This window comes from Fusarium redolens (assembly GCF_020744475.1).
Source record: "Fusarium redolens strain MPI-CAGE-AT-0023 chromosome Unknown BKA55scaffold_27, whole genome shotgun sequence".
Taxonomy (NCBI): Eukaryota; Fungi; Ascomycota; class Sordariomycetes; order Hypocreales; family Nectriaceae; genus Fusarium; species Fusarium redolens.
Window position 1 is genome coordinate 225,180 of NW_025763690.1, and position 19,774 is coordinate 244,953.

Here is a 19,774-nt window from a genome sequence, read left to right on the forward strand (position 1 = left end):
ATTTCATCAACATCAACAACAAGACTCTACATATACAGCAAGCGGCTTGATATTATACGACAAACGACCACGAACAAACCCCGAAAACAACCAATTACTCACTGCATTCCTCGACACTGGAATTCACAATGGCAGTCAAGCAAGAGACAAAACATCATGATGAGAAGCACAAAGGTCGAATTCCCGGACCAAAGGGTAGGCCATCACATTCAACACCATTACAATCACCAGCTAATCATCCCAGGCCTTCCAATCATCGGCAACCTTCTCGATATCGACGTCACAAACTCCCTCCAATCAATAATCGATATGGCCAAAGGTTATTGTACGTCTCCAACAGCTACTATTCCCGACTACAACCGCAGCACAACTCTTCGCACTAGGTGTTGGGGGAAACACAGAAGTCATGATCTGCAGCCGCTAACTCTTGGACGAACTATCAGACGAAACACGATTCCACAAACTTGTCGTCGGCGGCGTCGAAAAGCTACGGCCTCTCGCTGGCGATGGCCTCTTCTCGGCGCAGCATAGTAAGCAGGAATGGGCATGAGTGATGGGAATATTGTTGATAACCTCATCACTTTCCTTATCGCAGGCCATGAGACTACTTCTGGACTCTTGTCGTTTGCATTCTACTACCTTCTTGAGAACCCCGAGAAGCTACAGAAGGCTCGTGAGGAAGTTGACGAGGTCCTGGGCGACGAGAACCTTACTGCTAATCATCTCCCCAAGATGCCCTACATCAACATGATCTTCCGAGAGACTCTTCGTCTAATGCCCACTGCACCAGGCTTCTACGTCACACCCTTCAAGGACGAAGTCATCGGTGGGCAATACAATGTCTCCGCAGGCGATCCCTTGTTCCTTTTTCTTCACGTGATCCATCGCGATCCTGAAGTCTGGTGCCCGATGCCGCAGAGTTCAGACCTGAGAGGATGGCAGACGAGCACTTCAACAAACTCCCCAAGAATGCCTGGAAGCCTTTCGGCAATGGTATGCGAGGCTGCATCGGTCGAGAGTTCGCATGGCAGGAAGCCCAAGTCGTAAGTACCACTTCCTATATGTATATCACTAGCTAACATACTTTGCAGGTCACCATCATGCTCCTCCAGAACTTCGACCTTTCCAAAGCCGATTCCAATTATAAGCTCAAGATCAAGCAGTCGCTCACCATCAAGCCCGACGGTTTCAACATGAACGTCAAGCTCCGAGAGGGGCGCAACTTGACCAACCTCTTCAAGAATCCCAGCCTCGCCAGCTCCAAGCAGCCCAGTCTTTCCAGCCGAAAGAACCTCCACATTTCACAAAAAGACCTGAAGCCTATTTCTATCTTCTATGGATCCAACACTGGAACATGCGAGGCTTTGGCGGAGCGACTTTCGGCTGACTGTGCGACTTTTGGATTCATGCCTTCTAAGCCTTTGCCGCTGGATGAAGCCACGAAGAATCTGTCAAAGGATGGACCGAATATTATCTTGGCGGCTTCATATGATGGAAAGCCTTCTGACAATGCTGCGGACTTTACGAAGTGGGCTGAGTCGTTACAGCCTGGGGAGTTAGAGGGCATTCAGTTCACTGTCTTCGGATGCGGTAAGTAATTCATCTCTTCATTCATCACCTCCATCTGATCATCCGCAGGCCATAAAGACTGGGTATCAACCTTGTATCGCATCCCCAAGGTCCTCGACAAGTGTTTAGCAGACGCCGGTGGCGATCGCCTTGTTGACATTGGTCTCACCGATGCTAGCACCGGTCGCTTATACCCCGACTTTGATGACTGGGCACACAGCAAGCTCTTCCCCGAACTCGCCAGCCGACACGGTATCACTCTCGACCACGAGGCTGACTCCCTAGAACTGAGTGTCACTATCAATCAATCTCAGCGGAGTGATATTGGAGGTAACTTCAAGAGAGCTGAGGTTGTCGAGAACAATCTTCTCACCAGCCCTGGTGTTCCTCGCAAGCACAGCCTACTCTTGAAGTTGCCGAAGGATATGACGTATACTCCTGGTGATCATGTCTTGATTCTTCCCAAGAATCCTCCTCAGCTTGTTGATCGGGCCATGACTTGCTTTGGTGTTGATGATGATACTGTCTTTACTGTATCGTCGCAATGACCAACTTTCCTTCCCACTGGCACTCCCATCCTTGCTTCGAACCTCTTCAGCACCCTTGTTGAGCTGTCCCAGACAGTTAGTCGCACGAGTCTCAAGAGACTAGCCGACTTTGTAGACAATGAGGAGACCAAGAGTGAGCTCCAAAGTCTCGCTGGTGATAGATACGACATCAAGATTGACCAACAGCGCATGTCCATCCTCGACATCCTCCGCAAGTATCCTTCCGTCAACATGCCTCTATCGACCTTCCTCTCCATGCTTCCCCAGATGCGTCCCCGCACATACTCCTTCGCCTCAACACCAGAGTGGAAGCCCGGTCACGGCTCACTTCTTTTCTCCGTCGTTGAAGCCACTGAAGCCAGTGGATCATCGCTTGCACGCCCTGGTGGTCTAGCTACCAACTACATGGCCCAGCTCCGACCCGGCGACTCTGTTCTCGTCGAGCCTCGACCTTGTAGACCTGAACTTCGAGCCGCTATGACCACTGAGCCCAAGGTTCCTATTGTCATGATTGCTGTTGGCGCTGGTCTTGCTCCCTTTTTGGGTTTCATGCAGAAGCGATACCTGCAGGCTCAGAACTCAGGTCATTTGTCCAATACCTCTTGTACTCTTTTCTTCGGCTGTCGAGGTGCAAAGATGGATGACATTTGTCGCGATACACTAGATGAGTACTCTCGCGCAGGCGTTGTATCAATCTATCGCGCCTTTAGTCGAGACTGGGACTCACCGTACAAGTATGTTCAGCATTTGGTTGCTAAGCATGCTGATACTTTGGCGCGGCTTTGGGGACAGGGTGCCATTTTTATCATCTGCAGTGGGAAGAAGGTTTCTGATGATGTGCTTGATGTTTTGGGTCCTATTCTTCATGGTGAGGATAGAAGATTGGGTACGACTAGGGCTGGTAATTGGAAGACTTGGAGAGATGGTGTTGGCAAGGAGCGATTGATCTTGGAGGTGTTTGGGTAGATTAGCTGGAAAGCTTTTGTTTGTGGATATTGCATAGCGCAGCGAGTTTCTTTATTGTACTGCATAGACCAGGATGGACTGTATGTTATGGTTCATTTATGCAAAGGAATCTCTCATCTTTCGGGAGTTTATTGCCTCATTGTCCATTCTCTTCCTCCACTTTGCCTTATTATAGGTGTAGAGGGCCTCAATGTGAAAGCGAAGTAATGTAAGCAATATGTTTCCCATTTGTAACTACTAGCTGTCGGTCCTCAAGCACAATAACACGCAAACAAAGCCGCCAAAAGAGAATCACAACATTCACTTTCTTCTTACAGGATATACCTGAAGTTCTTGTTCTGCTTATCAGTCTCATCGACTTGAAGGAGCGTTCCATCTTCAGTGAGGTCAACCTGTCGAGACTCCTCAGGATCTCTCTTGACACCCTGCTCATTATCGCGACGGCGGTTCTCCCAGATGAGATAGAAGTAAATTCCAACCACGAGAGCAATGGTAATGGCATAACAGACCATTATAGTGGTGTAAGCGGTCTATAGAGGTTAGCGACGTGTCATATACTGTTCAGTGGTGTTACTCACATGGTAGCCCGGTGCCTCAGTGCTGATAAAGAACTGAGGTCCACTCAGGTTTCCGGCACAGTATCCCAAGAAGATCATAGCCATGACGGTAGACTTCTTGGTGAAGCCAGCGATGTTACTAGCAGACAGAGACAGCATGAGAGGGAATGCTGGTGCAACGGCCATGATGAGCCAGAAGCCTGCGAGTCGGGAGAGTTTCTCAGCCGTAGGGAGGAGTTTGATCATCAAAATACCAGCAATGGCCATCAGGTATGTCAGAACAAGAGCAATGTGTCGAGACTTGCGGACGTATGTTGTGAAGACAGCGACGAGGATGACGGTTGTGAGTTGGAAGGCTGATGCAGGGAGGCCCATGAGGATAGTCTGCTTCTCATCGTAGCCGAAGCTCTTGATGACAATGGTGCTGAACTGTTGTCACAGTAATCAGTATTGTGTTACCAGAATTGGAGAAGGAAGACTAACGCTTGTGGTTCCACCGTTGGGAATACAGATGATGAAAGAGAAGAAAAAGAACCACCAGGCCTTGACGTCCTTCATCGTCTCGATAAACTGATCGCGATCCCACTTCTTGGTCTGAGTAGTTCGCTGAAACTTCTTAGGTCGAAGCGAAGCAAACTCTCGTTCAGAAGTTGACAAAAATCGAGCGGTCGAAGGAGAATCAGGGAGGAAGAAGAATGTGACGACAGACCAAGCAATGGTGATGAGGCCAAAGATGAGAAAGAGCATCTAAACAAGTTAGCGGTATATCTTGTCATTGTAGGGTTATCTTACCTTCCACTGCTCAATAGGCCCATGGTAACTCAGAATCCCATAGGCAATCATAGCGCCAACCATACTCGCCGACGCATTCCCCGCAAACCAGAACGAATGGCGCGATACATGTTCATGAGGCGTATACCACATTCCCGTGATAAGCGAGAAGCCAGGACTTATCGCACTCTCAAACACACCTAAAAAGAAGCGAAGAACCATGAGACTAGCATAGTTGTGCGCAACAGAGTGAAGAGTGAGAATAACGCCCCATATGAACATGAGAACGCTAAGATACTTTCCGAGAGGAAATTTGACGAAGCCGAGCGAGATGGGGTATGAGGCTACGAGGTAGCCTATGTAGAAGATACTGGATGCCCAGCTGAATTGCTGGCCGACCAGTTTCTTCGTTTGTTAGTAGCTATATTCTTCAGCGTGGAGATTACTTACTAGATCCTCTCTCAGGCCGAGAATAGCGCTATACGCCAAACTCGTCTCTGTATAAAGTCAATACCCGCATATCAATTGTCACGATAAACTTACTATCCAAATACTGCAGTCCATAGCTAATAATAAGCAAAGGCATAAGTCTATCAAATTAGCTTTGAACACCTGTCAATTCTTCGATGCACATACCTCATGTCAATCTTTCTCACAAGCTTCTTCTCCTCCTCCACCGACAACGTATCAACAGTCCCACGCGCATCAACATCCATCTCGTAAGAAGGCGTCGACTCCTTAGTTTCTTTTCCCTCCATGATGAATGTTGTTACGTTGCAGGAGTAAAAAAAGAAGGTTGAAACTCAAAGCGTTGATGGTTTTGAGTCGGTGTCGGGGCACAGGGCCCAGTTATATCTCTCCTTATCAAACCCACGCTAGCCTTGTTCTCTTTTAGGTCGTTATCAATTCGGCTCCAAAATCTGGGGTCCCTTGCCTCTCTACCCCAGATTTGTGGCACGGGCTATGGGTGGTCAGTTTAATCGACGAGATAAGCCGCTGATCACTTATCGACAAAAGGCTGAATTTATGTATTCATCACGCTATACTCTGCTTGCTAACTAACTCACGAACCGCCTCCATCGATATTCCCTTAGCCGACAGTGTCTTAGCCGAAACCACGAGATTGTAAACGCCCTTGATAACGGGGTCTGAAATACTCGCCGAGATCCAATCTCGGTACACGGGGTCATGTGTTTCGATTCCTCCGATCAGAAGAGCCCATTGGAACCGCTCTAGGAGCTGCACTGGGCCAACGGGGATGGTGTGGTATGCTGCTGAGACTAGTTCCTGGAGGGCTCGTTCGATATCAGCTGGGACTGGTGTCTCGCCGAAGAATGTGTCGCGGCTGCGGTGCAGGTAGATTTCGAGGGCGTGGAAGATAGTTACGGCTACGAGGGCCATTAGTGGCGGTTGAGCAGACTGTCGGGCGCAGTCTGTTGACAAGGTGAAGAGAAAGTTCTGCTCCTACACGATGTCAGTCCATGGCAGTCTTACGGATTGCTTTTGACTTACCTCTCGTATCTTGTCCAACTTGCTCCTAATTTCCAGCCCCTTCCCAAGTATAGCCAGTTCGCTACTCTGGCTATACACGTTTATCTCGTATTGTATCGTAATTAAACTGAAGTAAACATCCAGGATCCTCCTTTGACTCGTCTCCGGCAAACTCTCAGATCTAAACCACGTCTCCGTCTGATCTGGTAATATCGGCATTCGTGACAAAAGCCATATTCGCTGTCTCGTCTCATGCTTCTCGCTAACATAATCCGCAAAAGCAGCACCGCAGCCAAAGAATCCACAGAATACATCTCGATCATAAATATACGTCAAGATCCGTGATAGCGTAACAGGTTCTGACGTCCCTGTACTCCCACTCGAACTGGCACAAACCTCATCCAGCGAAAACGTCGTAACATACGCAAGAATCAAGATGCTCAACTCCCTTAATCTCTCAACCTCCAACGGATCCCTCCTCATCCAGAACATGTAAAGATACAAAAACGACAACATCATCGCGATATGGTTCGTGGGCGACAACGTAACGAGCGCCTGGCTTAAAAGCTGCGACCCGTTCTGAAAATGTAAATACGACTCCAAAGGCGGTCTATGGCTGAAACCATGATGAATAGCAAGTTCGCTGTGTGAAAAAGCAAGAAGGAAATGCAACGCCATGGGATTCTGAACGGCAAAGTTGAGGAAGATGGAGTGCGCTGATAGAGCGGCTTTGCGTGTTGATTTCATGGGCGCGAGGACGGTAGAGTGGAATGTCATTGCTTGGACATCGTCACTCCCGATTGAAGGGGCGGGCTCGGTTGGGTTTATGAAGGAGAATGAGGGGAAGAGGGAGAGGAGATCGAAGGAGGGTGTTGGATATAGAATGAGCTGTGATGAGGCGTCTTGGGGGTATTGAGGGAGGGCGATGGAGTTGATCATGTCTTCTGGTGGTATCTCTGGGAAATTGGTTGGCGATGCAGATGCTTCATTCTCCACTGGCAGAACATCAAACGACATATCAGCCGGTAAACCATCAGACAATTGCAATTCTCCAGAAGGCGTCAAAGCAGGCGGTGTCACACTCTGAGAGCCCTCACTGACAGCATCGTCAGTCTTTGGAACAATGGTCTGCGGCGTCCATCTCTCCCTCTGTTTAATCGGCCCCAGACCTCTCCTCCTCTCCGCCAGCGGCTGCGTCTGCGTCGCCCATCTACACTCGAGCCGCAGTCTCACACAGCGATTACACTGCGGTCTTGTCTCATCGCATTTGACCTTTTTAGTCAGACAGGTCAAGCAGCCTAGATCGGGTCAGTAGGGACCACTTCCGGTAATTCCGGGGGGCAGACTGACCGTTTTTAGAGCGGCCGCGTTCTACGCGTTTGCGCTTCTGGGGTTGAGGTTGGCTGGATGAACTGGATGCATTCTCCATTGACTGGGAGCCGATACGATGTGGGTTATTGGGGAACCGGATAAGAAGCTCCTTGTCAAATCAAGTGAATGGAATTGAATGGCATTGATTGCTTTGACCCTTTCTTTTCGGTCGTTAATCTGAAAGGACGCGACGCCCGATCGTCCCCGCCTCTCGCAGCTGATATGTCGTCGATTAAACCAGCCAATCACCAACAGGTCACAATCGAACTGCGATACGACAAGATGGGAATGCCATAACGAACAATTTATTGAGTCTCTTCAATTCCCTTCTTATCTTGGACTCTGCAGTTCCCTCTTTTCTATCTCTACACTAATCGTTATCGTCAAAATGGGCAATTCCATCTCTTACACCACTTCAGAATGTCACGTCAACCTGTTACACAACTCTGGGTCTCTCAAAGGTCTTCAGTTCGATTCCAAGTCCCGTCGCTTCGCAGGCGTTCCATACGCTCAACCACCCATTGGAAATCTACGATGGCGAAAACCTCAGCCTTTTCCAAAAACACATCAATACGAATCTTCAGATGGTTCACCTTTTGATGCGACGCATTTTGGACCTGTTTGTCCGCAGGCGAATTACTCCAAGAACGTTAGCGAGCATATCCCCAAACATGCATACAGCGAGGACTGTCTAAGGTTAAATATCTGGACTCCTGTGCCTGATCCGAACGAGCCGAATAAGAAATGGCCTGTTATGGTCTGGTTCCATGGTGGTTGGTTCCAGGTTGGAGATCCGAGTCAGGAAGAGAGTATGGATCCTACCGAGCTCATCTCAACCGGCGGTTTACAAGCTCTGTTTGTAGCTGTTGGTTACAGACTCAACGTCTTTGGCTTTCTCGCTGGTCGGTCTCTTCTTGAAGAGTCAGATGGTGAGTCTGTAGGAAACTATGGTCTTTGGGATCAGCGTCTCGCTATGGATTGGGTGTACGACAACATTGCTGCCTTTGGAGGCGATCCTGAAAACATCATCCTGGCGGGACGAAGTGCAGGAGCTTATTCAGTTCTTGCGCAAGCACTCTATGACTTCCGAGGCAAAGAGTCGCATGGTCGTTTTACAAGAATGATCATGTACTCCAATGCCATTCCGACACAACCCAAGACTGTTCAAGACTGCGAGGAGCAGTTCGATGAGCTCTGCGAATACTTCGGTATACCTACAGATCTAAATGGGGCGGGGAGACTACAAAATCTGCGAAGCATCAGTGCTGATGATCTCTCTGCTGGTCTCATGGAGTTGAAGAAACATACCTTCCGTCCCGTCACCGATGACCTGTTCATTCACTCAGGCATCTTCGATTACTATCGCGATGGTTCCTTCGCCCGCGAGTTCAAGAAACGTGGACTCAAGCTGTTCATTGGCGAGGTTCGCGATGAAGACACCCTTTACGCCGTTACCAATCCCCCTGATCCCAACATATCGTCGTTGCAGATGCAAATATCCAATTACTACCCTCCTCATGTCACCGACCGTCTTCTTAAGCACTATTCCCTTCCTCAGACAAAAGACAACAAAGCTTGGCAGCAGATCTTTGGACGTATCATTGCCGACGGCCAAGTCAGAGCTCCATCGCGATATCTCGTGGACAATCTGGTGCGCAATGGCGTTGACATCAACAATGTCTGGAGATATCTCATCGCATACCGCTTGTCGTTCATAACGAATGAAGTTGCTCCAGCTTCGTTTGGTGTGAGCCATGCTATGGATAGGCCTATATGGAAGTAAGTCATCTTCCCTCTTCTCCATGCCCCTTCGCAGAGATGCTAACTGCTCAGCTACTCCATCACCCATGGTCCAACGCCCGCGGAGAGAGACCTTATGGATACATGGATTAGAGACCTAAGGGCTTTCGTTAATGATGAAGAAGGTTATATGTATGGTACTGAGCTGACTACAGAGTACAAAGTCATGCAAGCGCAGGGGACAATTGGCATTGAACGAGATGGACGATGGGAGGAGCTTCTGCAGGTCATGGATATTTTCAACGCATGAGGGTTAAACCTCGTAGGTACATTGCTTCAGTAACACTGTGATTTAACCTTTCCCGGTAGAAGTGTCACTTGATACCATTGGTTTCATCCCATATAGGGTGTCCTCTGTCCAACTCACCCAATAACATGTTGTCTTGCCCCACTGAGATGTGATCACGTAACGATGGAAGCTAAATTCTCACCAAGTGCTGCCTAGCAGAAATCTCGGTCACATCGTCCGGGAACTCGCAACCGACTTCAAAGCTATGAGTCAATCTGATGAGGACATCTATCCCCCATGGGGGTCTTTGCCTATTGAGCAGTATCTTCTTGTTAGTGTCCGCTCCTGAGGATCTTCGACTGTGCTTACCACCTTGATCAGAGGAAATGGGATTCAACTTCAACCCTATCTGTATGTCAGCAGCGAGATCACTTGGTTCAAGGCTTTCTCCACGAGGATGACATCTCGGCTTTTGTATCTTCAACTCTTGATGTGACCTCAAATGACATACAAGAATTGATTCAAACAGTCATTGTTCCGTGGCGTGCACAAAAGCTTCGTCGCATGGCAGAGAATTACCTTCCTGGTAATTCTCTATACGGGAAGTTAGTCGCCTTGCGCACATATTACGGCGGAGACAGTGACGACACAAGGTTTCGTCGATGGATTTACGACGCATCAGCTGCTTTTGAGGAAGATAATCCCCTTGGCGATCTATTCGGAGATGCCAATGATCATTGGTGGCGCATCCTTGACGACGTTTCACTCTTCGATACTAGTGATCAGGTCTGGGAGAGCATATATAAAGTATTTCCAGAACTCGCTTCAGCAGAACTTCGCCGTACCTTTACCGCTGAAGATGTAGCAGAGGTCAAGGAAGAAGTATCAGCCGTTGTCACCTCACGAGATCCTGAAGAGGACGACTATGAGGACGCTATAGCCCATATTGCAGTGTCAGGCTGCTGGTTACTGGTGTTTGATCGAGAGTCATTTGAAGATGAAGAAATGCTTCTCGTGTTTCGTGACAAGAAGGGCAATGTTGTCAGACAATCATCCATCAAACCAGATGATTTGGAACATATTCCTCACTATATCATGCGTGGATCTATCACTGAATCGGGATTCTGGCGTGATGCGGAAGTTGGGGAGAAGTTTGAGACGAGAGGGAGGATTATGCGAGAGATTTTACCAAGGGTGATGGCTGAAGCTGAGTAGATCTTAATGTTCTATTGTACTAGACGGATAACATAGTGTCCTTAAGTGGACTTAGTTATTGCAAGCTCATTCTATACTGGACAAATTGACTCTCGGCCAGAGTATCATAAAGCTTGCGCGCCGCAGTGTTATCATGCTTGGTAACCCACTGCAACCTCATAAAACCCTTCTCCTTCCCAATATCCGCAACAGCCTGCGTCAGCTTTCTACCTAGACCCTCCCCACGAACTTCAGGGTCGATAAACAAGTCTATCAAGTCAACACCACTCCTCACGACTCATGTGGCTCTCTTTGCTTACCGTTCAGTAAAAGGATCTGCTTCTCACTCCAGGGCGTCTGCTCCGGAAAGAAATGCGCTAATCCAACCAACTTCTTCTCGTCTCCACGAGCTTGTCGAACTACCAGCGCTTGCAATCCATTCTTCTCCTCGATAATGCGGTCGAAAGTTCGCGCGTATTGATCCTCGTCAATCTTGGACTTGTAGAAGTCGATGTAGGCGCGGAATAATTTGGACCATTCTTCGTAGTCGCTGCGGACTGGTTTTTCGATATGATATGTTGCTGAAGACATGTTGGTGGTTGTAAGCGAGAGAATGATGGTATCAATGAGGGGGAGATTGTGAGATTAGTTGAGAGGGCGCTGTTTAAAGCTTCATCATCGGCTCCGAGGGGCCGGTTCCGAAGACACGGGCCGGTCTGGACTAGAGACCGGGAGTGTCACCGGCATGATGGCGCCTTTATCGCAATCAGTGTGAGTCAATCAACTCATGAGTGTAGTTTGGCACTAATTCTCAATTGCCTACTCTGGTTGCAGTCGCTGAATATAGTATCGCTGTCTCAAAATGGTGGTTGAGGAGATCTCAACCATGACGTCATCAAGAGATACTTTCGCTTCTGCCCTCGAACGACACTGCACAAGCGAACCAGGTCAATGTTGCTGACTCAGATGGATTCGGGGGAAGATCCTCTCATATAATTACGGACTTCGGCCAATAGATCTCACTCAGCGCTGTATGCTCAAGCGCATCTCGTATAGAAAGCGGGACGGGTCCCGGATCATGACCCAAGAGGTACGGGAGTAGATCCTTCGGCGGCACGAATCCATGTGGATCCTATCGGAACATTATGGCCGAGGACTATCCATACACTAGTCTCATAGCCTTATAGTATCTCTTCAACCATAAGCTACGGTGGGTAGTAGTCGTGGTCAGAGACCTGCATATGTGCCCAGTGTTCATGCAGAGTTACGGTCTCTTCAGGCGACTCTAGGCCACAATCGGCAGGTAAATCCTCCAATTCATGCATGTGGTGAGAGTTAGGTTGTATGAACCCATTTGCAACGTCGGCTGGATAGATAGAAATAGGAATGTGGTCAGCTAAAGGATTCGATCCTAGTAATTGACAAGTCATATAGCTATAATCATTATATATAAGACACCGACGACCCGAACAACCTCTATCTTTTCAACAACCTGACCAAAACAATCATCAAAATGCAGTTCTCCATCTTCAGCATCCTGGCCATCGCCACCGTCGTCATCGCGGCCCCTCAGTCGTATGTTTCTTTTTTAACACGCAACAGACCTCGCAGCTAACACTTCTGAAGCTCCTGCACCAACGGCGCTTTGTACTACTCCGACCCAAAGACTCTCGAGCCTTGCAAGTCTGCCTGCCCTGGCGGAACTTGCGCCTTCCAAGGCGCCTGCGAGACTGATCCCAATGTTCCTCTTCTCTGCTTGGCCAAGTGCACTTGCTAGATGTCTTGACGATTTCGAGGATAGGATAATGACGAGGCGGGTGCTTTATCATGAGGATATATATGCCTAACTAGTTACGGGAACAAGAAATAGCTAAAATGGATATTGGTTGATTCAACGGTCTTATATCTATCGAAAAACTCCCATAGTGCCAATATCTACGGCCAGCTTCTAAACTCTTGTCGCCACCTAGATATTATGGGCCAGTGCACTCATGGCTGTCCTTTACCTTCTAAATGACAGCAGAAGAAGATCTTCAAACCGTGAACCACCAACTTCCGGCCGTTGAAGCTCTGTAAATTGACTAAGCGTCACCAAATGCGAGCCTGGCATCATTGAAGCCGCAGCAACCCAAGCACTTTCACTCTCCATATCCCAAAGCCTTGTCCGCACATCAAACGGCAGAGCCTCGACACAAAGTGAATGCATCGTATATCCCCTCCTCAACGAACTGTACACTGCTAAAAGGATATTACAAACCATTATAGTCCTTCTAACATTCTCAGAGAATAACCATGCTTTCCAGGGACTTAGTGAGCTTGGTAGTTGAGTCGGTGCATGTTGCCACAGTTGATGGGTAAGAGCCCACATTTCTTCGTTGTCTCGCTCGATTTCATCCTCGTGCGTGTCGTGGCATTCTAGAAGACGGATTATTTGTGCGAGACTTATTGCTTGTGCGTAGGCTAATGTGTCTGTGAAGCAGGTCGTACGTTTTGAAAAACGGAGTAGACGTCTAATTGTGAAGCGAAGGGCATTGAGGCGATTGCTGGCAAGATATTCGCCGCCAATATGATAGCTATAGCAAATATCTCTCACTTCTTTGAGCGACGATGGAAGTGTGTAGTCGTATAATCCAGAGTGGATAAACGAGGTCGTGCCATGCTCAGCGAACTGGCCTGGGAAGCTTCGAAGAATGTCCGACAACTGATGAAGCGTCGCCTGGTTAAACACCCGCACAATTTCGAGATGCCTAGGGTTAAAGATCTGGAGACCGTTATTCAATGTCCTAACTCCGAGATCATGTAATCGCCAAAGATCTGATTCTGGAAGAGTTCGAGAGTCCTGGTATCCCTCGCAGAGTACTTGTCGAATAAAGATCTGTAGCCTTGTATCCAGAACACCACGGGCCACTAATCGCGACAAGCTTTGAGGACTCTGTTCTTCCTCAAACTTTCGAGATTTAACAATACTTTTGAATGCCCTTTCGTGGGTATCGATGGATGCAGGGGCTGGCTCGTTGGTGTACCGACAGGGAATACGCTTCGTGGAGCATCTCTCGCAGCAGGGACTGGCGAGATTGCAGCGGCGTCGGGCCTTGACGCAAGCTTGACACGATCTCTGTAGTAAGCCCATTATATCACTCACTTTCTGTGTGATTTTGATGAAAAGAGAGTGTTTCTTTAATGCGGGAATACTCGAATGATGCTTGACTAATTATCAACGGCATACGCGTGTTCCCAAAACAGACTAGCCTCCACCATGCATCCGAAAAGGGCTTAGTTTCCACCTATTGGCTTAAAGAGGCTTAGACTCCACCTTCTTCACGACAAGATGAGCTTGAATTGAGGCAATGATAAAGATCAAATGCTTTGATGCTGATAAATCAGTTGTGAATGAGTGAGTTCCATGGCGCTTTGGGTGTCTATAAGTACTTAAGGTCGTTCCAGTCTTGTAACGATATCATTAAGAGCAGTTTACCAGCATTTACAACTCAAGAAATCAACTTACCCTGCATCTCTCATTTTATACTTACCTTTACCATGTCTGCTGAAATCAACAACGTCATGGTCCTTGGGGTAGGTTGTCTTCTCTTCTATAAATATAGGAATGCATTGGATTCTTGGACTAATATAGATGACAGGGCCGCGGAAACCTTGGGCCATATCTCATTAGAGCACTTATTAAAGTAGGCTTCAACGTTTCCGTTCTTAGCCGCACCTCATCCAGCGTCACAGATTCAACATTCTTGGATGCTACGGTTGTCAAGAGTGACTACACTTTCTCTTCCCTGGTCGAAGTTTTCAATGGTCAAGATGCTGTGATTTCCACCCTTTCTACAGCCAACATCGCAGAGCAGAAGATCGTTATTGATGCTGTTGCAGCTGCAAAGGTCAAACGATTTATGCCAAGCGAGTTTGGGAGCGACACTTCTGTTGAAGGACTTGAGAAGATGGCGCCTTTTCTCAAGGGGAAGCAGGAAGTTATGGACTATGTAAAGTCTAAAAAGGCAGAAGGGCTATCCTGGACAGCCATTTTCACTGGTCCTTGGATTGACTGGGTAAGTCCTTTAATGATGAACTGACAGAGCGAGGTGAATATTCTGACAAATTCTTAGATGCTGATTGAAGGAAAAGGATTACTTTGCTTAGACATCAAGACAAAGACTGGTGAGCTTGTCAACTCAGGCGAACCAAAATTCACCACTACGATCGCATCACAAGTCGGCGAAGCGACAGCTGCTGCACTACTCCATTCTGACAAGACCAAGAATGAGTATGTTCACGTCGCATCTTACAATACTACCCAGAACCAAGTCATCGAGGCCCTCGAGAGAATTTCAGGCACTAAGTTCAAGCTCGAGAACTTGGACAACAAGGACCTATACGCTCGCGCGACTAAACACATCGAAGAAGGCAATTGGGGCAGAGGATATTACGAGCTGGCTACAGCGACGGTCTACAGCGATGCGCCCGTTACATACTTCCCTGATAAGGCGGCCCATTGGATGAAAGTGCTTGGTCTGGTTCAAGATGAGACCTTTGATGAAATGATCACCCGTGTCTTAAAGACTGTTTGAGTCCGGGGCATAGACAGGAGAAGGGATCATGAGACATCACGTGGTCTGGTGATATACCTGGGCATATAGGAGGGGGTTCACCGCCACTGCCAAGCCAGCAACACGGCATTACCGAACAATGCACCAGGATACACATATCATCAATTGTATTGTTCATATCTCTTTTGTTATTCATGGAGACTATCATGCGAAATCATGCAAAGCTATGCCGTAACCAACCCAGCCGTTATTCATTCCATTTAATGCCAGAGAGCATCATTGGGCTTGATGCCCTTCTCCTTGCAGTGATCATAATACATCTTGGCAAAGCTAAAGATATCAAGGGTAAACTTCAAGCTATCATCATCGTTGAGGAACTCAATGCTGCCAGAGACGGTAAACACGATATCAGTATTATCCTCGACGGACAGAGTGTGGATAACGCCGGGGTTCTCGCAAACCCAATCTCCAGGTCGTGCAACCCAGTCATATCTAGATCGCGATAGATTAGCATTCCAATCTTGTACAGGGTTTTTGCGGTGGTAACATACTCCTTGTAGCCCCATTCTCCTGACATGGTGATGGCTGTAACGGTTCCACGGTGTCGGTGCTTGCCCAGGCTGGCAGCGACCTTTGATCGAAGACCGACGACGAAAGTACCCGTCCTGTTCTCCATGCGCATGGGCTTCAGCTCAATGGGGCCGATCCACGGAAACCACAGCGTGTCGTTCTTCTCGTTGATGTAGACATCGGGGGCGCTGTACTTGTCGACAAAGGCAAGCTCAGATCGCTCGTGCTCGTTGAGGATGGATCCGTCCTCCTTCGGTCGCTCGGGAAGCTTGGAGACGGGCTCGGGGACGAGATCGGCGGTTGTAGTGGAGGGAGCCATTGTAGATATGCTTTTTGAGGCGTAGATGCTGTGCAGTAGTGATGAAAGTGTAATAGATTGTGAAAGAAGGTTAAAGTGCCAAGTTGTACTACGGGCCGTTCCTGGGCTGAATTTATTAATGTAATTTTGTACTGCAAGACCCTGAGGCGAATGATGAGCGGAGCCGATGAGGGGGCAAGATGACTATTGATTGCGAGACGATTGGTTGCGCTTATGGGCATTCGAAACGCGTTGCCCGCGGTGTAAATCTTTTAGTCTCGGGGCATACCGCCATTTCGAGTCTTAGACTGTCTCTGACTCGCGATAGCTTTGCTTAGAGGGAACAATCACCCGCTCCCACCCACATACCGCCCATAGTCTCAACGGCTTCTGAATTCTTGACATTAGGGGTCTTGATAATATCTTAGTGAGAAAGGGCGACCAGCAGAGTTTGAAAGGCGAAACTGTGGTTTTGCCTGAAGTGACGACCATGTCTGCATAAAGGTTCATCTCGCAACATCAAGCACAGACCCAATTTATTTTTCCGTGCCCCTGACATTTTTCTTCCTTTTCAAGACGAAGGATTCAGGCAACTCCACAGACGGTGTTTGCCGAAGGGAAGTTCGGTAAGAGAATTAGAGCGGAGCGGTAAAAGTGTAGCATCATTTTTAGACCATAACCCACTGTTCTAAACCATTCCAAAACTAGATGACCCCAGATCCGCTGCGACGTTGGAGGTTGCGCTTTGTTGAGATAAGGGAAAATACCGATGTGCCAAGGCTGGTGTCGTGCCCGGATATTCGGGATATTAAATCCATCTTATAAGTGATAACTGATTGGAGGATTCGGAGCGATTTGGGAAAAGGATTGGATACCTTGTTTAGACGCGCTGACGCGGTGAGAATGACCCTGAACCAACAGCCAAAGCAAGGCATTGCAAGATACACTTTCACAGGGGTTCAGTCTTTGCTTTTTCCCCTACGCTCGATCTCTTTCTTCTTTATCCGTACCGGGGCTTGGGTTCTGAGATCTTCACCGAAGAAAACCTCGCATTGCTACCTTACAGTTGGGCCTGAAGCTAGGCTAACTTGCCCCATCGCCCCCGGTAGTCTTGTATCCGTTAGCTAGTCAGGACTGAGGGGTACTCTGGAGCTTGGTGCGGCACGACACCCGCGTAACTACCGTCTCTCCCCGCGCGGCCATTGCGGCAGATTCTGGGTCTCTTCGTAATTTTGTTAGCCTTACGAGCTGAGCGGGATAGAACCCGTTTGCCTCTATCAATTGTTAGCGCGGGTTATAGCTTCTTGCCGGCGCCAGCGCAGAGATGCGTCTGTCTCATTCTTGTCTTCAGCAAAAGAAAGTTCAAGAGAGTCAGAAGATGCTGACATGCCACGTGAAGACTACTCGTAATACCATGGATTGACTTTGCTAAATGGTCCACTATCGATATTAACTGTCAAACAATAACAAGGTTTAGCCCTGACACTCGGAATCACGATGTGACAATGCACCTCATCCTTTCGCCCAGAGATTACCCGCAGCAACCCTGCAGGCCTAACAAAGACCATGGCGTCTGAATGTTGTACCAAACCTATAACAGCAGAACGAAGTCTTCTCCTAAAAAAGCCAGTGGACCCGTCGAATGTCACATTGTGGAACCTACTAGTCGCTAGCTCAACTCCTTAGACCTTGTCGTGTTCATCCAGCGACGATCATGGCCGTTGAAGAAAAGGCAGCGTAACAAGCGCGCTTTAACTTTTACGAGGGGCCTTGACATGATCATCGCAAGCTGCCAGGCACAGTAGCTTGCACTTCGCTCCCATTTAGTTCCCAGGTCCACATACCGGTTCGTTTGGAATAGATAAATTAAAAAATGTTTCCTTTCGGGGAACCTTTCCCCTCCCCCCTGGCGTAATTATACATATCTCTCGCATTGTATCCATCCTCTCGGGTTCGCGTTGGTCTTCGCTCCTCTCGTCTCTTTTTCCTTTTGCTCCAAACTTTGTATGGTTGGCTGCCCCTCTGGTTCTTGACGAACTGAGTGAGCAGCATAAGCAGTAAGGCTTTAATCGCGGAGGTGTTTTCTGTTTTTGTTCACCCGGTGAAGCCGTGACGCTGTTCACATGGCAAAGTTGGAGTCTAAGCAGACAGACCTTTGGGTCGTGCTGTTTGTCACTTTTGCTGCTGCTACCATCATCACCATCCTTCGGTTGCTGAGTCGTCGACTCAAGAGGATTCCATTATCATGGGATGATTACTTTGCTCTTTGCGGATATGTGAGTTTTTACTCTGCTACATGCAAACTGGCGAATGCTAATTTTCTAGGCCATCTCTGTTGGTTGGATCATTATTATTCCCTACTGTAGGCTCCCGCATAACAACCAACGACCGATAACGATACTAACAATTGCCAAGGGGTCAATCGTGGTCTTGGACTACACATTATGGATGTCGTAGAAATCAGGAAAATTTCATTGGGGGATGCGTTATACGAAGGAAAACTCCTGCTCTTCATCGCCGAGCTCTTCTACGCCTTCGGTCTCTTCTTCGCAAAGGTGTCAATTCTGAGCCTGTACTGGCGCATGTTCCGAGTCAGCAATATTCGACTACCGATTCAAATTCTCTTTGGATGCGCCATCGTCTGGATCATCTTCCGAGTATGTACATCGCGATCACTCGAGGCTTTTAGGCTAATTGACGGTAGATCTTTATGGGCATCTTTCACTGCGTTCCTGTTAATGCGTTCTGGGACTCGAATGCAGGCGGATATTGCGCAATTGAGGATAAGAAGTTCTTCTTCGGTACAACCCTGGTGCATGCTGCCATTGATATCGCCATCTTGATCCTTCCGATGTGGCAGATTGGTAAATTGCAGCTGCCTATGATTCAGAAGGCTGGTATCATGGTCATGTTTACCTTTGGCTTCTTGTAAGTGACCTGCGCCTTGGGTCAATTGACAAACACGCTGACAGACCCAGCATTTGCGCCGCCGCTATCCGACTTATTGTCGCCGCTCGAGTTTTCGACGACAAGTCACCTGATTTGACATGGAACATTTGCGACATTGTCATCTGGGCAACAGTAGAGGTCAATCTGATCAACGTTTCTGGTACGCATCAATTCAAATTACGCACCCAACGACGTCTAACAATTACAGCTTCACTACCCACGATTCGACCCGCGTGCACATACATCTTCACCTGCACCCATCCCCGAACCCGAACAGGCGCCAGCTCAGGAAGTTACCCCAACAGCTACGGCCGCAGTCAAACCAAGCAATCCATCCGCCTCGACACGATCAACAAATCTACCCCCAACGACGAATCCAGCTCAACACACCAACTCGCCGAATCCGACGACGGCGGTGGTCGAGGGTCGGTATCAGACTTTGAGAGCCACGCCATCGACCGGTTCAGACCAGCGGGGAACAAGTACACATCTACGGTCACGGGTCAAAGTCCAGGCACTGGTGAATTCGGAGCAAACTTTGGTGGCATTCTCGTCAAGAATGAGACGACGGTGCATGTTTCTAAACACTGATCCAACTGGAACACGAATTGGAGTCATGGAAAAGCGATGTTATGGATATACCTTGTAGAGTAAAATAATTAATAGCGATCTCGAGTCATTTGGACCCAAATAGTAGGAACCATTTCAACCAATCGCAACGTGGGCGTGATGATTTTGGTGACATTAGTGCATGGGCCCCTGCGTCTCAAGCGTGAACTCTACGACGATCCGCGTTGTCTCACGGAAGATGCCAAAGCAGGTTTTCAACAGCCCAAACAAAACCCACTCAAGAAATGTCACGGATCATTCCGTTGCAGATTCTACAGTAGGAAACTGTTTTCGTACCC

The 19,774-nt window shown here is 48.2% G+C and overlaps 11 protein-coding genes across 11 annotated transcripts; 5 read left to right on the forward strand and 6 right to left on the reverse strand.

Moving 5' to 3' along the window:
* Positions 1 to 128: 128 nt before the first annotated feature.
* BKA55DRAFT_681048 (uncharacterized protein) lies at positions 129 to 3,083 on the forward strand (the record flags this gene model as incomplete). The annotated part of the gene is made up of 7 exons (XM_046198236.1): positions 129 to 195; positions 245 to 325; positions 444 to 530; positions 596 to 993; positions 1,092 to 1,590; positions 1,639 to 2,102; positions 2,190 to 3,083. 7 exons carry the CDS (start codon positions 129 to 131, stop codon positions 3,081 to 3,083), a joined length of 2,490 nt encoding a protein of 829 aa, XP_046042217.1.
* A 90-nt stretch (positions 3,084 to 3,173) lies between these two features.
* On the reverse strand, positions 3,174 to 5,169 carry BKA55DRAFT_717372 (major facilitator superfamily domain-containing protein; the record flags this gene model as incomplete). The annotated part of the gene is made up of 7 exons (XM_046200920.1): positions 3,174 to 3,613; positions 3,662 to 4,069; positions 4,124 to 4,387; positions 4,433 to 4,816; positions 4,862 to 4,908; positions 4,955 to 4,977; positions 5,048 to 5,169. 7 exons carry the CDS (start codon positions 5,167 to 5,169, stop codon positions 3,395 to 3,397), a joined length of 1,467 nt encoding a protein of 488 aa, XP_046042218.1. The 3' UTR covers positions 3,174 to 3,394.
* Positions 5,170 to 5,446: 277 nt separating this feature from the next.
* Positions 5,447 to 7,331, reverse strand: BKA55DRAFT_527856 (uncharacterized protein; the record flags this gene model as incomplete). Its single annotated transcript, XM_046188951.1, has 3 exons — positions 5,447 to 5,875; positions 5,924 to 7,200; positions 7,253 to 7,331. The coding sequence occupies 3 exons, from the start codon at positions 7,329 to 7,331 to the stop codon at positions 5,447 to 5,449; spliced, it is 1,785 nt and encodes a 594-aa protein (XP_046042219.1).
* A 330-nt stretch (positions 7,332 to 7,661) lies between these two features.
* BKA55DRAFT_599447 (Alpha/Beta hydrolase protein) lies at positions 7,662 to 10,517 on the forward strand (the record flags this gene model as incomplete). The annotated part of the gene is made up of 5 exons (XM_046196392.1): positions 7,662 to 9,052; positions 9,107 to 9,205; positions 9,252 to 9,325; positions 9,509 to 9,633; positions 9,684 to 10,517. 5 exons carry the CDS (start codon positions 7,662 to 7,664, stop codon positions 10,515 to 10,517), a joined length of 2,523 nt encoding a protein of 840 aa, XP_046042220.1.
* Positions 10,518 to 10,572: 55 nt separating this feature from the next.
* On the reverse strand, positions 10,573 to 11,087 carry BKA55DRAFT_697370 (acyl-CoA N-acyltransferase; the record flags this gene model as incomplete). Its single annotated transcript, XM_046200371.1, has 2 exons — positions 10,573 to 10,766; positions 10,817 to 11,087. The coding sequence occupies 2 exons, from the start codon at positions 11,085 to 11,087 to the stop codon at positions 10,573 to 10,575; spliced, it is 465 nt and encodes a 154-aa protein (XP_046042221.1).
* Positions 11,088 to 12,009: 922 nt separating this feature from the next.
* Positions 12,010 to 12,273, forward strand: BKA55DRAFT_697371 (uncharacterized protein; the record flags this gene model as incomplete). Its single annotated transcript, XM_046200372.1, has 2 exons — positions 12,010 to 12,071; positions 12,123 to 12,273. 2 exons carry the CDS (start codon positions 12,010 to 12,012, stop codon positions 12,271 to 12,273), a joined length of 213 nt encoding a protein of 70 aa, XP_046042222.1.
* Positions 12,274 to 12,473: 200 nt separating this feature from the next.
* On the reverse strand, positions 12,474 to 13,665 carry BKA55DRAFT_584717 (uncharacterized protein). Its single transcript, XM_046194371.1, has one exon. It carries the CDS (start codon positions 13,624 to 13,626, stop codon positions 12,499 to 12,501), a length of 1,128 nt encoding a protein of 375 aa, XP_046042223.1. The 5' UTR covers positions 13,627 to 13,665; the 3' UTR covers positions 12,474 to 12,498.
* Positions 13,666 to 14,033: 368 nt separating this feature from the next.
* On the forward strand, positions 14,034 to 15,070 carry BKA55DRAFT_697373 (uncharacterized protein; the record flags this gene model as incomplete). Its single annotated transcript, XM_046200373.1, has 3 exons — positions 14,034 to 14,069; positions 14,135 to 14,551; positions 14,609 to 15,070. 3 exons carry the CDS (start codon positions 14,034 to 14,036, stop codon positions 15,068 to 15,070), a joined length of 915 nt encoding a protein of 304 aa, XP_046042224.1.
* Positions 15,071 to 15,193: 123 nt separating this feature from the next.
* Positions 15,194 to 16,136, reverse strand: BKA55DRAFT_584719 (uncharacterized protein). Its single transcript, XM_046194372.1, has 2 exons — positions 15,601 to 16,136; positions 15,194 to 15,541 (listed from the first exon to the last, which is right to left on the reverse strand). The coding sequence occupies exons 1-2, from the start codon at positions 15,936 to 15,938 to the stop codon at positions 15,310 to 15,312; spliced, it is 570 nt and encodes a 189-aa protein (XP_046042225.1). The 5' UTR covers positions 15,939 to 16,136; the 3' UTR covers positions 15,194 to 15,309.
* Positions 16,137 to 17,028, reverse strand: BKA55DRAFT_584720 (uncharacterized protein). Its single transcript, XM_046194373.1, has one exon. It carries the CDS (start codon positions 16,850 to 16,852, stop codon positions 16,622 to 16,624), a length of 231 nt encoding a protein of 76 aa, XP_046042226.1. The 5' UTR covers positions 16,853 to 17,028; the 3' UTR covers positions 16,137 to 16,621.
* A 679-nt stretch (positions 17,029 to 17,707) lies between these two features.
* BKA55DRAFT_584721 (uncharacterized protein) lies at positions 17,708 to 19,618 on the forward strand. Its single transcript, XM_046194374.1, has 6 exons — positions 17,708 to 18,193; positions 18,243 to 18,279; positions 18,333 to 18,574; positions 18,622 to 18,845; positions 18,896 to 19,026; positions 19,075 to 19,618. The coding sequence occupies exons 1-6, from the start codon at positions 18,041 to 18,043 to the stop codon at positions 19,455 to 19,457; spliced, it is 1,170 nt and encodes a 389-aa protein (XP_046042227.1). The 5' UTR covers positions 17,708 to 18,040; the 3' UTR covers positions 19,458 to 19,618.
* Positions 19,619 to 19,774: the final 156 nt, after the last annotated feature.

What these genes read in the sequence shown, in the direction of transcription:
- BKA55DRAFT_584717 (XM_046194371.1), bottom strand. Translation starts at nt 13,626, where the DNA reads ATGGGCTTACTACAGAGATCGTGTCAAGCTTGCGTCAAGGCCCGACGC.
- BKA55DRAFT_584719 (XM_046194372.1), bottom strand. Translation starts at nt 15,938, where the DNA reads ATGGCTCCCTCCACTACAACCGCCGATCTCGTCCCCGAGCCCGTCTCC. An exon ending in GGAGAATGGGGCTACAAGGA is followed by an intron (nt 15,542 to 15,600) that starts GTATGTTACCAC and finishes ATCGCGATCTAG; the next exon opens with ATATGACTGGGTTGCACGAC.
- BKA55DRAFT_584720 (XM_046194373.1), bottom strand. Translation starts at nt 16,852, where the DNA reads ATGCCTTGCTTTGGCTGTTGGTTCAGGGTCATTCTCACCGCGTCAGCG.
- BKA55DRAFT_584721 (XM_046194374.1), top strand. Translation starts at nt 18,041, where the DNA reads ATGGCAAAGTTGGAGTCTAAGCAGACAGACCTTTGGGTCGTGCTGTTT. An exon ending in GATCATTATTATTCCCTACT is followed by an intron (nt 18,280 to 18,332) that starts GTAGGCTCCCGC and finishes ACAATTGCCAAG; the next exon opens with GGGTCAATCGTGGTCTTGGA. An exon ending in ATGTTTACCTTTGGCTTCTT is followed by an intron (nt 18,846 to 18,895) that starts GTAAGTGACCTG and finishes TGACAGACCCAG; the next exon opens with CATTTGCGCCGCCGCTATCC.